Genomic DNA, 22,100 nt, shown 5'->3' with positions numbered 1-22,100 from the left:
TGTATTACACTTTGCAGAGCTTAGGGTTTATACAGGATTTTGGGTGGGTGATATGAATTCTAATAGGTTTCTATATAATGTAATTTAGATGCGTAAACAAAGAAGGCCATATTCTGTACTGGAGGATTTGTGCACAGCTTTGCTGGACTGATGTTAATGTTGAATAAACAACGATTTTCAGTAGTGTTTTGTTTTTCTTTCAAATGCAATTGTAATGGAGAAGAAGGTGGAGAGCAAATTTCTACTGAAATGCAATACCACAGTAACTTAAACATCTTGGATTATCTGAGAATAGAGGCCAAGCTTAGAGCCCTAACATTGTCATTATTATGTATATTTTCTTTGAGAAATTAAATCCTAGAAACTTTGTTTTCGTAGACAGTTTTAGTGTGCTAAATATTTCAAATGTGTTTCTCTGTGGCTATCATAATAAGTTTATGTTAAATAGAGAAAAAAAGTGCGTATAATGACTGCAAGACTTCTTATTGTACCTTGCAATTAGGGATCAAAAAGTATGTTACAATTATACCAAGTCAGAACCGATTGTGTAAACACAGTTTCTGTATCTGCTGATGTAAATTAATGTTTTATTCACAGCTTAAGTAGGTCTGATTATAAATGAAATTGCCACAATCTCTCCAAACCACACTGCACAGCTGAAGATAAAAAGAGTTGTCCCTGTATGTTTTCACTTTGACAGAACAATATAAGTGAAAGCTTAAGAGAAATATTAATGGGTAGATAAGGTGGAAAGCCAAACCATTGACAAACCTGTCAAAGTTCAGTAGGATGTTGGCAGTTTTAAACTGGAAAGTCTCATGTGGGTTTGTTGAACAGACATTTAATACTGATTTAGATCCAGAAACTGGGAAGGAATAAAATAACAATTTCTTGACTATAAATGGCAGCTCCCATAACAGGCAAAGGAGAGTCATAAAATGTCAGGAACTATCTGAGGGTGCATCTGTATGGACTATTTCTCACCAGAGTGATTAGTCACAGCTGAGTTCCATGTTAATCTGCCAACGTGGTTCTCAGTTCACAATGGCCTCATGTCTGGTCAGCTTTTTTTTCTCCGTCTCTCCCTGCACAGTTTTGAGATGATATACTGCTATTGCTTAGGCTGTACATGAACTGCTTGACACAGATGCAGTCAAACCAGGGTTGCCAAAATGATTTGCACAAGTTGCAAATCTTTAATAAGGAAGACTTTTGCTCAGAATGTATCTTGTTCAGGGAAGAATGAAAGAGCAGAGACTGTATTTGGCTTTTTCTACCCCTTCTACATTCAGGCCAAGATGTTTTTCTGTTAGACATAGTTTGTGTGGGTCTTTATAATCAAATAACTTTGGAGTATTAGAACTACAAATATGGAAGAAAAAGAAGTTCTAAGATCAAATAAAATAGATAAACAGGCTGTAGGAGAGTTAAGTGCTGTAAATGGGATCTTAAAAGTAGGTATATATTAATTGTAAGTGTGAACATGCATTTACAACACTGTAGAAATCAGGTTACTCTAGGATGTTTTAGGTAGTACTGCTATTGTCCTGTAACATTTTGTACTTGTGGCAGCAATTTTTCCTTTGGTGCCATAGCAACTTCCATTGTCCTGGACATGGTGATAACATTTGTTTCAAAAAATCCTCTTATATCCATTGATGAAATTATTAAACCAGGACAGTGAACATTATGTTTTGGGGGTTTTTTTTAAGAAGAAAGAATCTGAAAATCTGTATCAAACTTAGAGGTGAGTAGAAATTCTATGCTATTCTTCACAAGTACTAGTGAATCTGCTGATGTGACTTAGAGTCATTGCTTTTAGTTAATATTACTACGTGGAAATAATACTCATATCACTTTGGAGAATCACAGAATCATATAACTGAATAGGGTTCTGAGCTGCCTCATCTAATACATCTCCCTGCCTATTGCAATGGGTTGGACTACATGACCTTTAGAAGTCCCTTCCAACCCAAACTGTTCTATGATACCACGCCTGAGGGAGTAACACAGGGCTCCTTGATTTGTTTTGTGCTTTGGACTGGGAATACTTTAGCAGGTGCAACAGTCACCAAAGTTAGCAAACATTTTGTAACTGAGAGCTGACTTGAAAAAAGAGTCATGGGTTAGGTTCAAGATTTATGCATATTTTCCTTTTTTTTCCCATGTTTGAATATTTGAAATTTAAATTGTAACACTTTTTTCTTAAATTTTGGAGGAACCACTGTAACCCATTTGACACATGTGGCAATCTAGTCACTAGTACAGATGTCTGGCCAGGTAGCCCAGTTTAAAAGATGTAAGTAGGTTTTTTTGTGTCTTGTAAGTATCTTTAGCAAATAATCCACTTCCATATTCTGTTTCCACATATTTTCTCTTGTTACTTATTCAAACTTAGATACTGCTGTTTCTTTAATATACTTAATAAGTGAGCTAATATCTGATTTTACTAAAGTCCTTTGGATGAACTCCTGAGCAAATGTGTATGAAATTTTCTGCTATGAAAGGTGAGCTGCATGATCACAAAGAGAACAGTTTTGCCTTTCAAGAAATCTGATTTTTCTATTATCAGACAGAAATTTGAGACTGTATTGCAACTTTGAAACAGAACAGAGAAAATAAGTAGTACTGGGAAAAGTATAAAGTGCACTTTAGCAGCACAAAGCCAGTAGTAGTGTCTATCCCATGTACTTGTAAACCTGTACAGAACAACTTTTTGCAATATGAAATACGCAAGAAATGAAACTCATAGTACTGATACCTAAATTCCTGCAAAAAACCTCTCAAAACAACATTAGTGGATATAGATAGATAGATAGATAGATAGATAGATAGATAGATAGATAGATAGATAGATAGATAAAGTAGCCTTTATTGGAAGCTTCCAGGTGCACACCTGAACTATGTGTATTTGTGTTCAGCGATGCTACAGTTTTGGTAACTTCCAGTAATTTACATATATGATACCTATAACCAGCCTGTGGTACTCATTTGCCCTGGTGCCCACCCTCAGCATTCCTCAGAACTGCCCCTTGGAGCCTCTCTAAGGGCTCTGAGCTTTCTCTTCTGTTTTGTCTTCAAACTACCTTGCAGGTGCTTCTTCAAAACATGTCCTCAACAAAGTGTGAGAAAAATGTGCAGTGATTTCTAAACACCACCTAAAAATGTGAGAAACCCAGGAAAACCCATGCAACCTCCATAATTCTAAAAATCTACAAAGTACACACTAAAATCCTTAGACATCAATTGGAAAGAATTTTGAAGGCACTTGAGTGGTAGCTGAATGTGTCAGTATAGCCAGATGACTTTTTAAGACAGGCAGACTGGATAAAATTTTAATGTTGCAAATTTAAAGGAAGAAAATCCAAGAAGCTCTTTTTCTTTTCTATCGAAATTTTGATATTGATAGACTCCATCTCATCACCCACTAATATCAATCCATCAATCAATCAATCAATCAATCAAAAAAGCTGATTTTAAGATAAAATAATTGCATTTTACTAAAACTGGAAATACACGTGCCCTGGCTATAGGTGTTTTAATCCTTTGCTAGAAGAATGCATGTGCATTATCAAACTTTTCCTGAACTTCTATTACTTTTTTCCCCGAGATTGGCCTGTAACTTCACAGGCAAATTGTTTTGCAATAGCTGTGGAATTAAGGTGAAGTCCATATTTTAGATCTGAAACTCTTAAATGCAACTTCTCCATAATTGGAAATTCTTTGCCTAGATGTCTGTCAGGGACACAGCTATTTGTATCTTGCCAAAAACAACTTGGTGGTTCGCAATCACAAGGGAAAACTCAGCTTCCCAGCTGGCTGATGGGATGTAATCTGACTCCTGCTCAGTTACCAGAGTGCTGCAGAAACATGTGTTCCATTTGTTGACAGAACAATTGTCCTGGATAGCATTTACGCACAGTTTGGTACTTTCAGAAATATTCTAAGAACTGATGTCGTATTGGCACAGAAAGTTCAGGTAGCAGGTTCCATTTTCACTGTGATGACTTGGGCCCTCACTTCTCTGTGCAGCGCCAGCTCACTCAGCAAGTTCTCTAGACTGGAGTACAGGCAATTTACAAATTAACACAGGTCATGCTGTACCTTGCTTTCCTCAGCTGGCCATTCTCATTTCTGTCTGCTTTCTTCTTGCTCTAACCCTCACAGCCTTCTTTGCTCAAAATTGCCTAATGGGTGGGATTTGTGCCACGGCAATCTCCAGGCTGGAAATAGAGTAAGTCATTAGAATTGAAAGCACATGTGCAAGAGCCCTGAGCGACAAGAACAAGAGGGCACTTTGACATTGTCTCAGGAAAAATTTCAACCTGTAATCTGTTTTTTTGTGTCTTTTGGGAACATCCTACCTCTTGATACAATTGGTGAATGCTTCTTCATTAAGAAAAAGATACAAGAATAGATCACATTACAAGGACCTGGAAAGTATTACTTTGTTTCATGTGATTCATGAGGAAACGTTTTTGCTAAGAAGAATATTCAGAGAGACAGTAATCTCTGGATTTATGCTGTAATAACTTTCTCTGCTGAACAATGCAGCTATTTGCCACTGATTCTCTTTCAGCTGAGAATCTTAAATGTAGTACGTTTTTATGGTATTTGCTCTTTAGAAGTCTCACATAGCAGATCTGAACTTTGTAGAAGTCACAATTACACAAGGGACTTTGACCACAGTCTCCACATGCAGAGGTTATAATCTCAGTAATTCCTAATGTGATTTGCATTAGGGAATACATGCAGCTCATTAGCAGCACTGTTCTCTTAAAGTTAATTACAGCATATCAAAATGTGGGACATGTATTTGACTTGTTAATAAAGGTTCCCTATATTCATGCTCCTTTATCAGTGTCAGAAACCCAGAGGTAGAGAGGATGATGATCTGTGCAGTGTTTCTCTTCAAGTGAGGGGGGAAGCAAAATAGGCCACCCACTTTCTCCCCCAAAATATCACAAAGCTGTGCATAATGTGATATTTAAACTCATTTGCATCAGTTGTGTATTTCACCAACAAACACATTTTTTCACTATACTTTCCACGCTCTGTTAGAAAAAGCATTCAAATCTCTTCTCTCTTAGGAGGCCAAGAGTGAGAGAGTTTCCTTCCTATCTTAGTGGTATCTCCTTGCTTAATTCCCTTTTGAAAGTAAAGATTTCCTAATTCTTGTGGTGAAAATAGGTTGTACTTGAACATAAGAGATGGAAAAGGCGATGTTTAATAAATCTGATAATATTTAGTAAAACACTTAAGTTGCAATCTAACTAGATATTTTATATTTTGATTTATTATAATGGTTAATTTAAATATTATAGGCATATGACTTTGTCATGTTGCAGTTTTCTGTCTCTAAGTACCTTACTTCTCAAGAGCTGAAACTTATTAAATAGGAAAGAAAAGTATCTGAAGTTAGACATGCTTTTTGGCTGTATTCTTGGCCAGAAAACAAAGACCACAACAGCAAATTGAAAATGTTCTATGTAGTAAAGACAGTTCATTTAAAAGGCAGTGGTTGTATAAATGCAGTGTAGGGGGTTTTGTTTGTTTTTTTTCCATTTTTTAATGTTGGAACTGATTACTGAAAGAAAGGAAAATTATGTTAATGCAGATGATGTTAAAACTGTTTATAAAGGTATAGTCACCAGATCCTGGGTGAAGACCTTGTGGTATGACATTGTGAAACAGAAATGCCAACTCTGAAGGCATTTTATATGTGGATAATTGGCATGATGTTAATTGGGTGTTTTGGAACTGAGTCCAGAGGGTGTCCGAACTCATTTAGAATTTGGCTTTTCATCACAACAGGTATGATTAAAGTCCCTGGGGTGATGGAAGAGAAATTGTGTGGGAAGAATATGATCATCTGGAGAGCCTTATGGGAAAAAAAAATTGGTGTCCCATATTGCACAATTTACCTCAGCTACCTGTAACCCAGGTTATATGAATATCTTCAGTGTTTGCTGTCTTTCTTTTCTTGCTGTGCATGTGAAAAAATTTTACAGAAGTTGACTAACCTTTAATATTCTTCCTTGGCTGAGGAACAGGTTAAAGGTTAAACTCATGACTTTAGGCTAAGTAGGGCTATAATAAAGGGTACTGATTGTTTTGGTGATGTGAAGGACTGTATGGGTGAGGCTTCTATACAGAACCTGTATAGAAAACAAAGAACAAGTGCATCTGTGAAATGTGTGAGACCACAGGATTGGGAAGAACTTCTTGGAATCTTTTCTTGGAAGAGTCTTTTCCTACTGCAGGCATTTACATGCTAGAGCCCTAATTGCTACCTCAAGGTCTATCTTAAACTAAGTGGTTTCTTGCTTTCTCAAGGTTCCCTAGACCGGTCTGAAAAGGGTTCCCTAGACGTTTGTTCTTCTGGTGTCTAGAAACATTTTTCAGCCTAAATTGAGCCACTGTTGTCTTTCAGGTTAAACTAAACAACTGTTCCTTCCTCTGTCCTGAGGAAAAAGTAAATATCATGGCTACCATGGAGCTAAACCACATGACGGTGGAATGTCAGGAAGGTCTCTTCTTCTAGTCAGCTGGCCATGGTCATGCAAAGTTGGCACCCTGGTCCAGTGAGCATTAAACATATGGGTAAGTCTGAGGATGGATTTCACTGCTTTTCTATACAAGGGGCTGAAACTTCTTATGTTTTAGATACTGCACACAAGCTGGATGGGGGAAGAAATACAAATTTGTGTTAAAAGTCAGCTGCATATAATGTGATGTGTAGAAATGTAACTGTAAATTCCTTTGAAGTCTGCTTCTGCTGCTGTTGATGGCCAAATTTATTTGTGTTACAGAAGCTGGACAAGATACTGAGCGATTAAAGGTGGTACTAAGGAAGGATAAATAGCAATAGATGGACACACCATCAAGATTTTTGGTAGCTTGTTAGAGACCTTTCTTGCTATCTGACCTGCCTTCTAAAATGGCCATGTTCTATACACTGAAGTTAGTAAATATTTTCCTTCTGTTGGAGGTCTACTGATTTCAGAATTGTGACATACCAGAAAATTACAAAGCAGCAGATTTTTCTTTTTTTCTTTCTTTTTTTTTTTAAAGACAAGGTGAAACATATTTTACTAGAATAAAACCTGATTTTGATCTATGTAACAGGTCAAACACATATCTCTTTTAAAATGTGTATTTTTTCTCTTTACATGGAAGAAAAAAGATACAAAAAGACAACTGATCTTCTAAAAGACATGAGAATTGAGGAGAGAAAATGAAGTGGAAGTGATTTTATTCATTAAGTAACCTGTCTTGACTTGCTATATACCTTTCAAATCTACTTTACTCATCTGAACCTGTACTCACTTAAGCTAGTGACTGTAATGATGATGACATCACTGTTTTGTTTATACTGAAATCTCTTTCAAAGGCAATCACAAAAGAGATAATTATAGGAGATTGATTACTCCTCAACTTTGGAATTTGGTAGTTTTGGTATACCTCAAACATGCTGCACTTGTCCTCTAATCTGCTCTTTTTTTTTTTGCTTTAGATTATGAACTCATCAGGCCTGTGATTATTTCTTCATAAGCAATTAAAAACCACACAGTACAAAAAATCTTCTGGAAATAAACAAGAATAACTTTGATCCTTGACCATATTAATATACAATAAATATTTAGTCACAATTTTTTATTTAACATTACACCCACAAGCTGTGCAGAGATGAGTCCTGAATATTTGTATATCTTAGTTAAGTATCTCTGAGAATGCAGATTGCTATTAGTTTTGATTTGACCCTGTCATTCATGTGCCTGATGAGCTGGTCTTCATTTATACAGTTGCTTCAGGTTTGTTGGGGGTGTTTTTGTTTGCTTGTTTACTTTTTTGCCTTTTTTTTTTTTACAAAACCATTCATACTGCATTCAGCATAGAAAACATAACAGCATTTACTTAATGAACAAATAATGAAGAAATAATCCCTTTTCAGTGTTTCAGTGTTTTATTTTAGTTGTGCAGACTTAGGATATATTTATTTATTATTTACTGCTCTGGGATGATATTACTGTTTTGTGCTTTTTACTAGTTTTCAGCTTTATATTTGTTTTATAAGAACTGACTTTCATAACAGCTTTCACAAATATGGGAAGGGGGATTTATTCTCTTGCAAATGGCTGGCCAAACAATGTCAAAAGTTTCAACGGATCTTCAGCACCCAGTTTTAGACACCTCAACAGGTAATTTTTTTACATGTTAAGTATTGCATGCCACTCATCCTCAAAATGCAACATTTTCTGGCTTTATTTGCAAATGTCTTTGGCTTTGCTTCATACTGGCAAACCAGTAACCAGAATGTAAAGAATGCACCATTTAGTTAACCATGTAGAAGAAAGTTTAATTTTTTAAACTGTGATATAGAAAATACATTGGCAGGGGTCCTCAGATTCTTCAGTTTTTCTGCTATAATCTGCCTCCTAGCAGTCAAATCTTCCTCCCCTACACCTTTTCTTTAAGAGCATTAGGCCAGAACGCCTCTTTCTCCTTTTGCAGCTCTAGTTTGTGTTTCTTTACTTACCCCTTCTTCCCCTCAACCCCTTTTGAACCTCTGATACTTACCTTTCTGATGCCCAAGAAATCAGCATCATTCTCCCCAAGCCTACTCCACTTCTTTGCTTGGAGCCATTCTTCTCAGCCTACCCAGGTGTTTCTCTTGCCTGTTTCCTTCTGCACCCATGATTCTTTGCACTCGTATTCGTGTCTTTTTGTCCTTATTCTTTTAGTCTGACTTTTGTTCCTTTTTAAATGTTCTTTGTCCTAGTGCAGTTATAGGAACTGGTTCTTGGTTCTTTCCTCTCCTCCTTACATAATGATTTGATTTCTTGAATCTCTGTTTGCCTCTGCCAGCATCAGACGCTCTAATGAGAAAGAAAGGCTAGGCCCCTTATCTTCTTTCTCCCTCATTTTCTCCTTTTCTTTTTGCATTGGTGGATTCTCAGTCTGAGACTCTGTCCTAGCTAGGGAAATGATTTCTGCTTTGTCTGGAAAAAAGAGGTAACAAGGACTATGGCATATTGACTTCCAGCATTTTCTTCCTTCACCATTCTAAAGGGCACTCCTGCTGCTAAAATAATCTCCTCTTGTGATTACCTGTACCAGATACTCCGCACCATTAAAGTTGTCGCTGTTTTCATTAATAATATTGTGTCAGCCTGTGAGAACAGCCCATATTAATAGATAAAAGCCCTGAGAAGGAGTCTTCTTTGGTAGAGGTAATGACTGTTGCAGTTATCCCATCAAATGTCATCTTTTCTTCCTGTTGATGAGGTCTGTGGCAGCTGATGAGTAGAGTGGATCAGGTTGCTGGTGTCAGGCTGGATGGAAGTTGCCTTTATCAGTCTCTAACTTCCTTCCTTTGAACCCTGTAAGTGTCTGATAATTGGCAAGAAATTAAACAACAGGACAATAAACTGTAAAGTTGACACTGACAGCGCTGCCCTAAGGAGACAGGCAAATTCCTAATCAGAGATCTGGCTTATCCAACGATTTCTGCCTCTTCCATCTGTGTCCAAGAATGTGTTTGGAGAGGGGGTAAGGGGGAAAAAGGGAGGAAGAGGAGTGGAGGAAAAGGACCATCAGGCCACTCTTGGTGGACCAGGTACAATCTTATTAAAGATGCTGATGATCCACTACTTCAGTGCCACATGAGCCCTCTCCATCTCCTTTCATGTCATCTGGTGTGTCAATGACAGTTGCACTTATGCTCATATGCACAAAGCTGGCCTGCTTCTATTTCAGTAATGACTTCTAGAAGGTTTGCTGTGTTTTTGAATGTTTTGAAATTCTGGTCAACTTCTTGTGAACAGTGGCATCACGTTCTCTTCACTCAGGCAGCATGGCATGGGGAAGCTAGGTTGGCCTTTTCTGCTATAGTTATACATATGGTGACCAGATGGAATGCAGTGAGCAAACAAGTTTTTCAGCTCAGCAAATGACTGTGTGTTCACCTGGAGATATATTGTTCTCAGTATAGTATCAAAGGAAGTATGGTAAATGAATACTGGGCTCTACAGCCCTATTAAACCTTGATTTGTCCATTGGGTGTTCTCTGATGCTATGGAAAAAAGTGCTAGAGCATCTTATCAGAGATCCCTCTTCAGAACCCCTCTTCAGAGATCAAGAGGATAATGGAAAAGTAACATCCTTTTATGCCAAAACCTAACTGGCATTGATATCAGTAGGCTCCTTTTGATGGACTAAATATTCTTCTCACTCTGACTGAATTTTTAGAAACTCTCCATCTGCTGTCCCACGAGAAACCTCACTAAATACTGTAGTTCACTGCACATTACGGGAAGTCCTGCTTTAGATATTACCATTCTCTAGACTGAGTCCCCAGAGAATGGAGAAGTTTTGTGCTCAGAAGATGGGTTGTGTTCATCCCAATAGCAATGAAGGATCTCTGCAATCCGCCTCATAAAGACACACATCTGGCATCAATTTTGTGGGACCTGAAGTTACAATCCCTCCCTATTATACCCATGTAGTCTAGTATGAGACCATTTTCAATGGTTTATCTGGGTTGAAACTGTCAGTACTGTTCTTGGAAGAGGAAAAGATGGAATAGGTCACAGTTATACCTACAGGTGTATCAAGGCCCTTTATATCCAGGTTATTATTTTTGTGGTGGTTGTGCACAGTGCTATATTTCTACCGAGTATCTGTTCAAACTCAGCTGAGACCTGATCCAGGTCATACTCTTTGACTGAAGAGCATGTTAAGATTGCTCCCTGTTCAATCAGTCCTGCGCAGCTTGCCTTACTTCATCTCCTCTGCACAACTAGCAGGGATAGCTTATACTAATTATGAGATCCTCAAAGTACAGGTTATAGACACCTAATGTAGGCCCATGCCAAGTGTTTCATTTGAAAGCTTCCTCCAAATTGTATGGGTCAGGAGCTCTGGCCTTATGGCCAGGATTGCATCTGTGCCCAGTGCCATCCAACAATGTGTGCACCTGCTGTTCCTTCCAGAACATTTGCTTCTGTTCAGAGAAACAGTGAACTAATTTTCTTTGCAGACTGACTGGCTCTGCCAGTGCCTTTCCTGAAGAGCATTGAGGGGGCTGCTGGTCACCAACTTGCTGTTCCTGCCCATGCTCAGGCAGAGGTTTGGAGCCTTTCACTCTGCTCTGGCCAGTCTTCAGAGCAAGTGGGTCTCAGGCTGTGCTGAGCCTCCTGCTGGTAGGCAGAGCGAGAGGCCTGCTTTGCCTCTACAGCCAGGTTTACATTTTTGTCTGGGTGCTCTGTGGAGCCTCCTTTTATAGTGCTCTTAGTCCAGCGGAGTGTTTGTTGATGCACGCATTCCTTTCATTTGCTGCTTCCAAAGCCGCTGATAAAACCAGCAGCTCTCCTATCTGCATTTGACAGGGCTTGTCTGAGACCCAGATCCAGTTCTGATCCCCTTGCCTTGATGTGTCTTGGATGTATTGTATCTACATCAGTCTGCCTGCCTTCTGCTTTACAACGCACCTCCTGTGATCCTGGGCTGATCTGAAAACTCTGTCTCTCATCAAGTGACTCCAGCCTTTGCCATTTTTTGTAAGTCAGGCTGGGACTGGTCCTACAGTGAAGTCACTGCTATTTTCTTTCCCAGCCACTCAAGAGTTCAGACACTGTATGTAACAAATAAGCACTAAGCCCAAAGCATCCTGAAAGTGGTCCAGGGAATTGGCTGTATTACATATGGTATGGAGCTGTGCAGCCTCTCTGCACCCCTGGTGCCCACCAGATCCTTGAGTTTATGGAATTAGAGCTTCATTGACAGCTCAGCCCATAAGTCCTGGGAATATAAAGGCTGCCTTCTCCTCTGGCCACATGGGGTGTCAGGGTGGAAAAAGGGCATGCACTTCCCCACCAAACTGTACTAGGTGTTGTTAGGGGGAGCCCCGGGGCGATGTATGTCCTCGAGGAGAGGAACATGAAGAGATGGTTCACCTGCCGTGTGTGGATCTTCAGTCCTGTCAGCACAAGGTGTTTCACAACCAAATATGTCCGAGGAGGGTGTCATCTTCCCAGAGGCAGACAAGGTGAAGTTATCTCTAGTAGACAAGGATAAACAGATGTTACTTTCTAAAAATCTTCACCAGAGCAAAGTTTTGCAGGGGCAGCCAAGAACACAACATTGACACTGCTCTCTCACGTCACCCCCCAGGCCTTTTGAATAAAGGATTGTTGGAATATTTACACAAGGTCAAATAACATTCTTTTTGGAAATGACTGAGTTATTTTGGTTACTTTAAAAAAAATCAGCCTGAAGGAGGCACCTGGCATGGAAAATTTCAGCCTTGCGTGGTGAAAGCTTGGCAGAAGTTACCAGCAAGTGCGAAGGGTGTCAAAAATCAAAAGAAAAAAAGGAAAAGAAAGGGAAGCACCAAACAACCGCAGTCACGGGCAGAGCAGGGAGCTCGCTGCCCTCCCGGGCGGGCGCACCACTCCCACCGCGCCATCCCGGGAGGGGAGCCGTCGCTCCCACCGCGCCATGCCGGGAGCGGAGCCTTCGCTCCCATCGCCCCATCCCAGGACCGGAGCCCTCGCGCCCGTCGGCGATGCGCCGCGGGGAGCGTGTCCCGCCACGCGGCTCCGCATGCGACCGCGCGCGCCTCCCCGCGCCCCTGCAGCCCCCGCCCCGGGGCCGCTGCGGGCGGGGCCGCGGGGGGCGCGGCGCTGCCTCCCATTGGCCCGGGTGTCGGCGCGGGGCGGGGGCAGCGGGCGCGCCGCCGAGGCGGGCCGGGCTCAGCCCCCGGCGCGGCGGAGCAGTCGCGGCCGCCCCGTCCCGAGGGCAGCGGCGCCGCCCGCTCTCTTTCCCTCTCTCCGCCAGGCAGCGCAGCCCCCGCGCCCGGCTCCGGCTCGCCGTGCGGCTGCCGCCCCGCGCCCCCTGCTCGCGCTCTCGCTCTGTGCTGGGCGAGCTCGGCGGGGCCGCGATGGAAGAGGAGCGGGCGGGCGAGCAGATGAGACCGTTGCTCACCACGGTAACGCGGGGCGCGGCGCGGTGGGGTGGGGGGCGCACAAAGGGGCCGTCGCGGGGCACCGCCGCCCCGAGGCCGTGCCGCTCCCCTTCTGCCGGGGCCGGGGGGCACGGCGGGGGCCCTGCTGCGGCTGCCGGGACCCTGCTGCGGTGTACCCGGCGCCGCCGGTCCCCGGGCGGGCGGGGGATCCCGGCCTCTCCCGCGTGCCGGCCGCGTGGCTGTGCCCGCCGCCAGCCCCCCCGGCGCGGCGCCCGAGCCTTTTGTTCGGCCGCGAGCTCCGTGCGCTCGGCGGTCGCGGCTGCCCCGTCCCCCCCCGCAGCCCCCTCCCTTTCCTTTGTGAGAGCCCCGCGGGGCTTGTGCCGGCGGCGGTGGGCGGCGCGGCCGCCCCTGGCCTCGCCTTTCTGCCTGCCCCGCTCGCTGACGAGTTCCTGGGCGAGGGAGAAGTGCGCACACATGGCAAGCGGCGGCGCCCCCTCGCCCTCGGGCTGCCCGGCGGCGCGGCGGGTACGCGACCCGGCGGATTTCTCATCCTGGGGCGTGGGAGTGTTGGTGGGGGGAGATGGGTAGAACTGTGGAGCTTGGACTCGTTTCCTTCCCGGGCCGGTGGCTCAGAAAAGCAGGCATGTGTTGCCTTGCTTCCTGTGCTACTGAAAAATACATGTGGTTCCACGGTTGTAATTTCCCCTCCCCTCAGATGACTCAAGGTCTGGATTTTGTTAATGAGCCTCTGAGCTCTTATGCTGATGTTCTTCTTCATAGTAACTTGTCTTCAATGCCTGAAGAGGAGGATGTGTAGTTTGTAACATAACGAGTGCTGTGACAGAGAGAAAAATAACACTGAAAGCGCACGAGTTTTCATCATCTTTCCGTTACTCTTCAAGGAGAGACTTGAGTCACATTTGATAAAATTGGCAGTCTAATGAAGTACTCACTTCCTGTGACATCAGTATGTTCAGTGTGTTTTTCCTTTGTTATAGCAGAAGTGTTGATATCTTAGTGGTTCAAAGGTCCACGAATTTTGCGAATGTTACAATCTTTGTAAGTTGACTTCAGAAGTCAGTGTTTGTGCTCGCCTCTGAAGGTTTTGCAGATCTATTCCAGACTACTTTTCCACCTTGTCACTATCCCGAAAAGGCATATTCCCAATTCATGTTAGATTGTTCAAGATAAATTCTGGGTAAGAGCAGAATGCTTGATAGGTTTAATTCATGTTAAAACTACCTTGCCCATCTGTGTGAAGTATCTGTGCTGAGCTGGCAGGAGAATACTCCCATCTCGTAAAGAGATGCCAGGCTTTGTGGAGCGAGTTGCAAGAACTCTACACTTCAAGTGTGGGCTTAATGTGGAAAATGGGAATGGTTACCCTCAGTTGAATCCAAACAAAAAGTGTATTGCAGATACAAAAAGCAGTGTGCCCTGAGCACATTTGTCAGACTGGCAGGAGTCGTTAGGTTCTGTTTTAACAGAAATTAATTAGGGTTTTTTGGGATGGACACAAAAGCTGCTATACTATTGCATTGTTGTTTTTGATGTAGGTGTTTTGATCAGAGGTGCTCAGTGGAGTGGCCCAGGCTGGTTTCCCTGCAACAGCAACAGCTGACTTCAGTGCCAAAGAGTGTAATTCCAGCTGAGACAAAACTGAAATAGTTAAAAAAGTGAGAGGGCAAAAGGATTGAGGAACTAGAAAAAAGGAATTTCTGTGGAAAACATATGAAGTAAATGGCTTACAGAAAAGACAGGACATGATACTTGCACAATTACATAGATTAGCAGTATTGGGTTTGGTGTGGGTTTTGTATGAGAGAGGTGTAATTTTAGATATACAAGAGCTACTTAATCCAAAATACGAGTATTTTTTGACAATACAGCTTGACTTAATTTTTCTAATCCTGTGTTTCTTGGCAGTACAGGCCACCTTCCTGCTGGCAAAGCTTGCTGAAACTGCTTACACATGCATAGCTTTTTCACAAAGAAACTTCTCAGAAAGATGAAAGGACTTGGTAGAAAGTGTGCATCAAATCTGAGAACTTTAGTACTGTGGCTTAAAAATACAGAAGTGTAATCAAACAAAGAGCTCTCTAAAATTTCCTTTTCTTCTGTGCTCATGTAGGTGTGTAATGAGTTAAGTTCTGGTGCCTCTCTATGGAGGAGCACTTCTGTCAGTCACGTGCTTCCCTCCCCCTCCATTTATTTAATCAAAAGTATAAAATATCCTTTAACTTTGCTTGTTTTGTATTTTAGGTCCAGTCTTAAAGAAGAGCATCATCAAGTGTTTAGGACTTTGGTATTTTGAGGAACCTGCTTGGTGGCAATGTATACATTAAAGTTGGAAGTGGAAGGTGAAGCAAATACCTGATAAAAAAACCAGAGAGCAACTGATGATCAGAACATCTGGGATGACTAGAGAATACAATAGGAAAAAGACATGAAACTGCATAAATCCATCGCTCTCTCATACCTTTCATACTTTAGGCTGGTCTGCCCCTCATCTTAGAAAAGATGCATTATTATTATTGGAAAACTTTCACTAAAGGTCAACAAAATATGAATTAGTTCAAGATGAGAATGGATTCAATGGTCTAGGACTTGTCAGCATATTTGAGGTCATGGAACAGCGATACAGGAAGGTGCTATAAAACGACTTGAGAGAGAGAGAGAGAATGAGTAGGTGACCATAGAAGAGGAGGCAAACAGTCAAATCAGAGTTAGGTGCTTAGTTCAGAACAAACAAAAGAAGGTGATTCTTCACTCTGTGTAGGAATTCACAGGTATACTTGTTACACAGTGTATACACAAGAAGTTTTTGTGGACTTAAGGCAAAGTTGGGCAAGCATTGAAAGACAGATATGTTGAGGTTTGTAAATAGGTGAGCAACAGCCTCAGGAAGTCTGAGTTGAAAATAGCTGGAGGTTGTGAGAGTGTAAGGAGGAGTTATATGATTGTCTTGTTTTTCCTCTTCCTTCGACAGCTACTTATGGTAATTCCTGTTGGGTTTGTTTGAATAGGAGTGGAACGTGGTAGTTTGTTTTCTATACAGTGGTGAGTTTGACAGTTACAGTAATGCCTGATATTGCACACCAGTGATCTTAGTTCTAGCGTCTACATTCTGTCATTATGCTGTTTGTTGCCATGTAGTTTGGTGGGCTTCCTTGCAACAGTTGTAAGTAGCATTTAAAGGAAAGTATATTGCAGGTCTGTCTCTAGGTGTTTTGCAGGTAATATTTGAAAAATACCTTGTTATCTAAAAAAAAAAGTAGATGGAAACTTTTTTCCGTTGGTATTTGATACTATTTCATGTATAACAAAATGTTCACAAGGTTGTAGACAGGGCAGTATAGCTAAGTTAGGGGCTTGTGTCTTCTTTTCCTTTGAATGAAACATATCTGTTTTTATCACTAATTCTGCTATGGATGATGGCAGAACTTAAGGGGGTGCTGTTGGAGAAGGGCGTATTTCTAGACTTCTCCTTCTGGCTTTCGTAATCAAAGCAGTAAAGTACTGTGGTCTGCCATATCTCACTGGAGAGGGCATTAGTGTCCCTGTGCTTTTTCTGAAGTGGCTGTGTGGTTGGCTGCTGCTTTTTATTTTTTAACAGTGATGCATGCACATTATCAGGTGGGTTACAGGCACTCTCCTCTGCTGCCTTCTTATTTCATATGAGGCTTTTGTGATAGTAAGTCAAATGATAGGTCTCCGAAGGGTATTATGCTGGTGCATAGAATTTTTTTTCATATTAACATAGTAAGTTCTAACTGGTGTTTTCCCTTTATGGCTGGACAAGGGCAACTGAGGGTATGTTTGTACTGCATAATTGAGGACTGTGCAGGAAACTCTCCTCCCCCACAAGTTTGTGGCATCTGGCTGAACACATGCTCTGCACAAGTTAAAGCAATACAGTTATAGTTGTGTGGCAGTGACCTGGCTAAATAGCCCTGATCAGAGAGAATTGTACTGGCTTGAGAGCCTTGCCGACTCAAATCTGTGGCTTTGGAGAGACAAGCTGCTTTTCTGCATTGCACTGTTTGGATATGGTGCATACCTCGTACAACTTGCTCTATGTAGGGGCCTCTGGATTAGAGTATTGTAAAGCTGCTGTTAAGTGCATGTCTGGCAATCTTTTTGAGTTCTTGCAAGTTACCATGGCTGTCAAAAACTTGGTATGTTACTTGAGAACTTTCATTAAGCTTCATTGTAGTAGTTGTGTTTGCTGTCCAAAATAAGCTGTAGGGTATACCAAGCTGAGTAGTTGTTGCTTTATATCCATCTTTATATCGATCTGCTTCTGCAGGTAACTTTTGTCATGTCACCATGATTGTTGTTAGCCTTTGGATGTTGATGTCCCTTACACGGGATATCTGTTGCATGTGTCCTGTAGCGGCCCTGAAGCAGTAGTAATACCTGGAAAATGAACTGTCCTATAACTAGTGATTGATAAAAGACAGAGTATAACTTTGAATTTATAACTTGAACTTAGCTAGAGAGGGTCTCCAAATAATACTATGGTGCTTTTGGTATAACACATTCTGGAATGATAAGATTTAGGGACATTTCAGATTTTTTGCTAAAATGAAGGTAGGTGTCCAGCTAGTATTTTGAAATAGTGATATGAATAGTGAGGCTCAAACAAGGCTTTTGTAAATAAGCAGATGGAGATGAGCAGCATGTACTACTTAACCCTGTAGATGAATGTCTGAATGCAGAAATGAGACTTTAGATTCTTTTACAGATGATCTTACAATGTTCTTAAATATGTTTTTTCTAAGTTCACATGTGCACAATTGCCAGTAGGTGAAAATACTACATTATTTTTAACAAAGCACAGCATTTGTTTTTAAACATCAGTCCTGACATTTTAGAAGCTCGTTTTTGTATTATGGAGACTAAACATTAATTATAAAAGCATCCCAAGTCTACCTTGCCAGCACATCTCAACGGTTATTAGAAGGGATTATTTGTCTAAGAGTCTTGTATTAGTTTGTGTTTGTTACCCTCAGAGTTCCTTGTTACACTAGGAATTAAATTTGCTGCAGTAGAGAGCGTCATAACAATGTGTATTTTCACCAGTAGATGGAGCCATTTTAGTTACATATCAGCGTGCCTATTTACCTAACTGTAGAAAACTTTGTTTCTTAAAGTCTTTCCAGTCATTTTTCTTTAGAGTATGTCTTACAGTGTTTTTTATCATTTCTTTACCTACAGAGAAGACTAAGCATTTTATTCTTCCAGTGACAGTACATCAGGAAAGTATTCCATTTTCATACATGTGGAGCTAAAAACGTGAGTGCTTGCTCTTTAAGGGAATTACAGTAATCTCTGTAAATTGTCCAGTGTGTCACGTGAGAAGAGCTCTAGAGCCTTTGTACACCTTTTGCCTGAATTAACTTTTTGGAATATTAGTGTGTCGTAGTGTATATCTGACAGTCTGGAGGCTCTTGCCAGTTCTGCCCAGGAAAGGCTGTTAGCTCAAACAGGTTACTTGAGGTTTTGTTTTTCCTACTTCAGTGCCTTAAACTAAATTGACTCAAAGCTATGTAATGAAATGGTTGTCCTATTTGGGTATACTGGCACCAGTTGTCTTATTTCAGCAATGCTTGAGTGCTTCATAACCTTGAAATACCCCTTGCTTATTAATTCTAGCAAGTCCCGTTTTAGGAGAAGTATTCTCAGTGCTGTACTTGTTGTATCATCCTGTATCCTCCTTCAGCATCCACTTTTCTAGAAGGTGTATTTATGTTTTTCTTGGAGTGTGACTCTTTGTTCCTACATTTGTCCTTAGCAGTGTACCTACTAGACCTGCCCTTTCCCCCATTCTTTTGTCTTCCACCCTGAAGATTATGTTTGATTAACACAATGTCAGCTTGAAGAGTAGGACCTTATTCAAATCTTCGTTTGAACTCTCTCAGTATATGGTATTTTGTGAAGTATAGGTGTGTCATCATCTTTCCCGGAACCCTACCGTGAGAGATTTTGAGGTTTCTTGTGACTCAGGTTGATGTTTTTTCTTGTTTGTGGTTTTTCTGTTTTTTGTTTTGGTTTGATTTTTTGTTTGTTTTTCTGGTAGGATGTGGGTGTATTTTTCTTTAAAAAAAACTTACTCAAACTAATTAGAAGTTTTAAATTTTCTACAATTGATACAGACTGAGTACTGGTGTTATTCATAAAATGTAGTTGTGCTGGAAAACATCTAGACTTACCCTCTTGGCAGTATGACTAAGATAGTGTCCTGAAATACCAGAATATTTTTAAACTTAAAAACAGACTTGAAGGTTTTTTTATACTTAAACAGATGTTTCCTGATTGGACACCTGTTGTCAAAGTGTTGCTCGAGTTTAACAGAATGTCTGGAGTTCCAAACAAACTGGAGCTTCCTGTGAATGAGACGTGTGGGTGGGAGCTGCTGAAATGAAGTGGGAATTTCAGAGAAGCATCCCCTGTATGTTGGAATTCTGCTGTTTGACCTACTCTGCCCTCTCCTACTGTTCCCTCAGCAGTACAGCTGTGCTACTGATGATCTGTTGGCTGAGGCTGCTTTCAGGTGGGGTGAACTGAGGACTCATATGAAAACTTGACTGTTTTTTTCAGTTACTACCTTTTTACTATAGGGACATGAGTGTATTAAGAGGAGGGTGTATGTGGAAAGAATGTCCTGAAAAACTATGCTTCCCTACAGTGTAAAGTGAAGATTCATTTTTTTCCCTTGCTCGTTGTTGCACTAGGCTGATTCCTCTGCATTTTCCATGACTAATGTCTACTAAATATATGCTGGCTGTGTCTTGACTGGGATCTATTTTGGGATGAAGAAAAAGGCAGCTAAGTTATTGTGAGTACCAGGTTGTGGCAACAGTGATGATACCAGTGATTCCTTGCTAGAAAAAAGTTAAGAATTTGCTTCAACAAAAATGCTGCCTCTGAACACCATGACTGTTTCATTAGTATATGGTAATCATAAGAAGAGAAAATCAGTAATCAGACTGCCTTGTGTCTATGTTTTTGTTATGAAAGAACTGAAAGAGGTTAAAGGTAGCCTGTGTTCATAGAGGTGTTGTAATAGAATCTCATTTGGCGTCAATTTTTCAATTCTCGTTGCTTCTCAGTGCAAAAATTGTTTTGCCATGTCGAGAGTCTGACTGCTGTATTCTGGGTCTCAAAAATCGTGCTAAAGTGGAAGCATGTGTGATTTCTTGCTTTTAGACAGGGTTATGAGTAAGCTAATATAGCTACTAAATTGTGTTTATTGTTAACTGATCAGGCTTCAAGTTTGCATTTAGAAGCCCTGATTCTTCAGATTTTCTCTTATATTTTTAAGTAAAGGATGTCTGATGCGTATAACACCTTGTTGTACAACGATCTCTTTCCTCTTTCTGCTGTATAAGTTCACTTTTGGAGTTAAAAATCAAAATGTGTGTTCTCCTCTGTACAGTGCCTTTCACATCTGTTGTCAGTTTCAACCACAGCAGAGCTCTGGCTTATCTAACTCCACCCCTGCACGGTTAGATAATGTCTGTATATTCCTCCCACACCTGCTTCCACCTTTCATGTGCTCTGTTTTGCATTTTCACTCAGCCACAGGTTCCCTTTTCTTTCACACACTAGTCCATTGTCAGGCTGACTTAAATTCCTGCATGCAGGAATGGTTCCTGTTGCATTTTGGGGTTGGCCTTGAAGGTCAGCCCGTACTCAGAGGCTTTCCTTTTGCTCTCCATGGTGGTCTTCCAGGAGATTCTACCAAGCAGACCCCTGAAATTTGCTCTCCTGAAGTGTTGTGTTGTAACTGTATGTACTGGGTCGTGCACTGTATGCTGTACTATTTGTCCTTGTTTCTCTCAAGACTTTTAACTCCACAATTTTCATGGCTTCTGTGGCCAAGGCTGCTCTTGGCTTCCACATTTCTGTCTGTTTTTTCCTTTTTTGTGAGCAGCAGATCCAGCAGAACATACTCAGTAGTTGGCTTGTTGATGACTTGCACCAAGAAATAATTTTCAACAAACTCAAGAAAATTCCTGGAGTGCTTGTGTTTGGCTATACCCTACCAGCAGATACTAGTGGTTTTAGGCCCTGGCATATGCCAGGGTCTGCAATTGTGAAGCTTTTCCTTCAGCTTTCAAATGAAGTCTTTTTCTACTGCCTATTCTTGATTGGGAGCTCTGTTGCAGGGATCTAATACAAAGTCACCCACGTTGGACTGTTCTCTCATCCTTTCCTGTAAGGTCTGGAATACCTTGTTACTCATTCCAAGAAAAGCAGTATGTGCTGCAGGCAGCCCTTTGTATGGATTGAACCCCATGTTCCTCACTTTTCCAGGCTGTCTTTTTTTAAAGACCCTCTGTCCATCCATTGCAGCACTCCCAGCAATGTGAGGTGTCCCACCATGGCTCTCCAATTTCTGAGGTTACAGCTCTGCAATGGTGTGTGAACCAAGTTGCCCTCCCCTGCTGCGTGCAAGTACTTGCCATGGGCCAACAGACAGGCTGCTTCCCACATGGGAAGCATGAAAACCTTCCTTCTTGTGTTCCCCGTGTTCATCCCCTCCTGCAGGTCTCTCTCACTTCAAGGCTCACACACCCCCATCAGCCGGGGGAGGACACTGCTATCCGCAGCCCCAGGGAGGAGCAGTGGGTGCTTCCTGCTCAGTGACATCCTCCCTGGGTGGTTCTTGAAGTTGGGATCTCTGATGGCTGTTGTTGGAGACCTCACCTTGTAACATGTTGCACGAACTTGAACAGTGTTTCAGGGCCTTTTGTATTTTGTGAACTGCTGTGACATTTGTCACCTGCCTCTGCTGGCTGAGCCCTGGCAGACACATGCACTGCGCCCAGGTTTATATTGTGAAACTATTAGACTTTACCATCTAGTTCTGTTCACAATACAGATTCAAAATACATGTTTGTGTGAATGTTTTGTTCTACTACCAGTTGGTTTCTGGTAGGTGTATCATGTCAATACTATTTTGACAACTCCAGTATTGTGAACTTGCCTGTAACGACTGCTATTTCTTCAAAGCAGAATTTCTTCTTTAACAATAATCATTAAAGTTTTTAGTTGTCTGGTGCTGTTGTGTTGCACAACTTCTTGGCTTCTCAGCTTGAAGGGACCAAATACAACAGATTTTCAT

The 22,100-nt window shown here is 41.5% G+C and overlaps 1 protein-coding gene across 4 annotated transcripts in view; it reads left to right on the top strand.

Annotated features, from left to right (window-relative positions):
* The first annotated feature begins 8,182 nt into the window (after positions 1-8,182).
* SLC4A7 (solute carrier family 4 member 7) overlaps positions 8,183-22,100 on the top strand; it is a 92,259-nt gene continuing 78,341 nt past the window's right edge. For 3 of the 4 annotated variants that reach the window (XM_071561117.1, XM_071561115.1, XM_071561120.1), the window contains exon 1: positions 12,787-12,991. In XM_071561117.1, the coding sequence (XP_071417218.1) occupies positions 12,944-12,991 (48 nt within the window). In that variant the 5' untranslated portion in view covers positions 12,787-12,943. Of the gene's footprint in view, positions 8,202-12,786; positions 12,992-22,100 lie in introns of those variants that run through there. The other variant, XM_071561119.1, reaches the window with a different exon arrangement.

This window comes from Pithys albifrons, chromosome 7, assembly GCF_047495875.1.
Source record: "Pithys albifrons albifrons isolate INPA30051 chromosome 7, PitAlb_v1, whole genome shotgun sequence".
NCBI classification, from domain to species: domain Eukaryota; kingdom Metazoa; phylum Chordata; class Aves; order Passeriformes; family Thamnophilidae; genus Pithys; species Pithys albifrons.
Note: the sequence above shows the minus strand (reverse complement) of the source record. Positions and strands in the feature narration are given on the sequence as shown.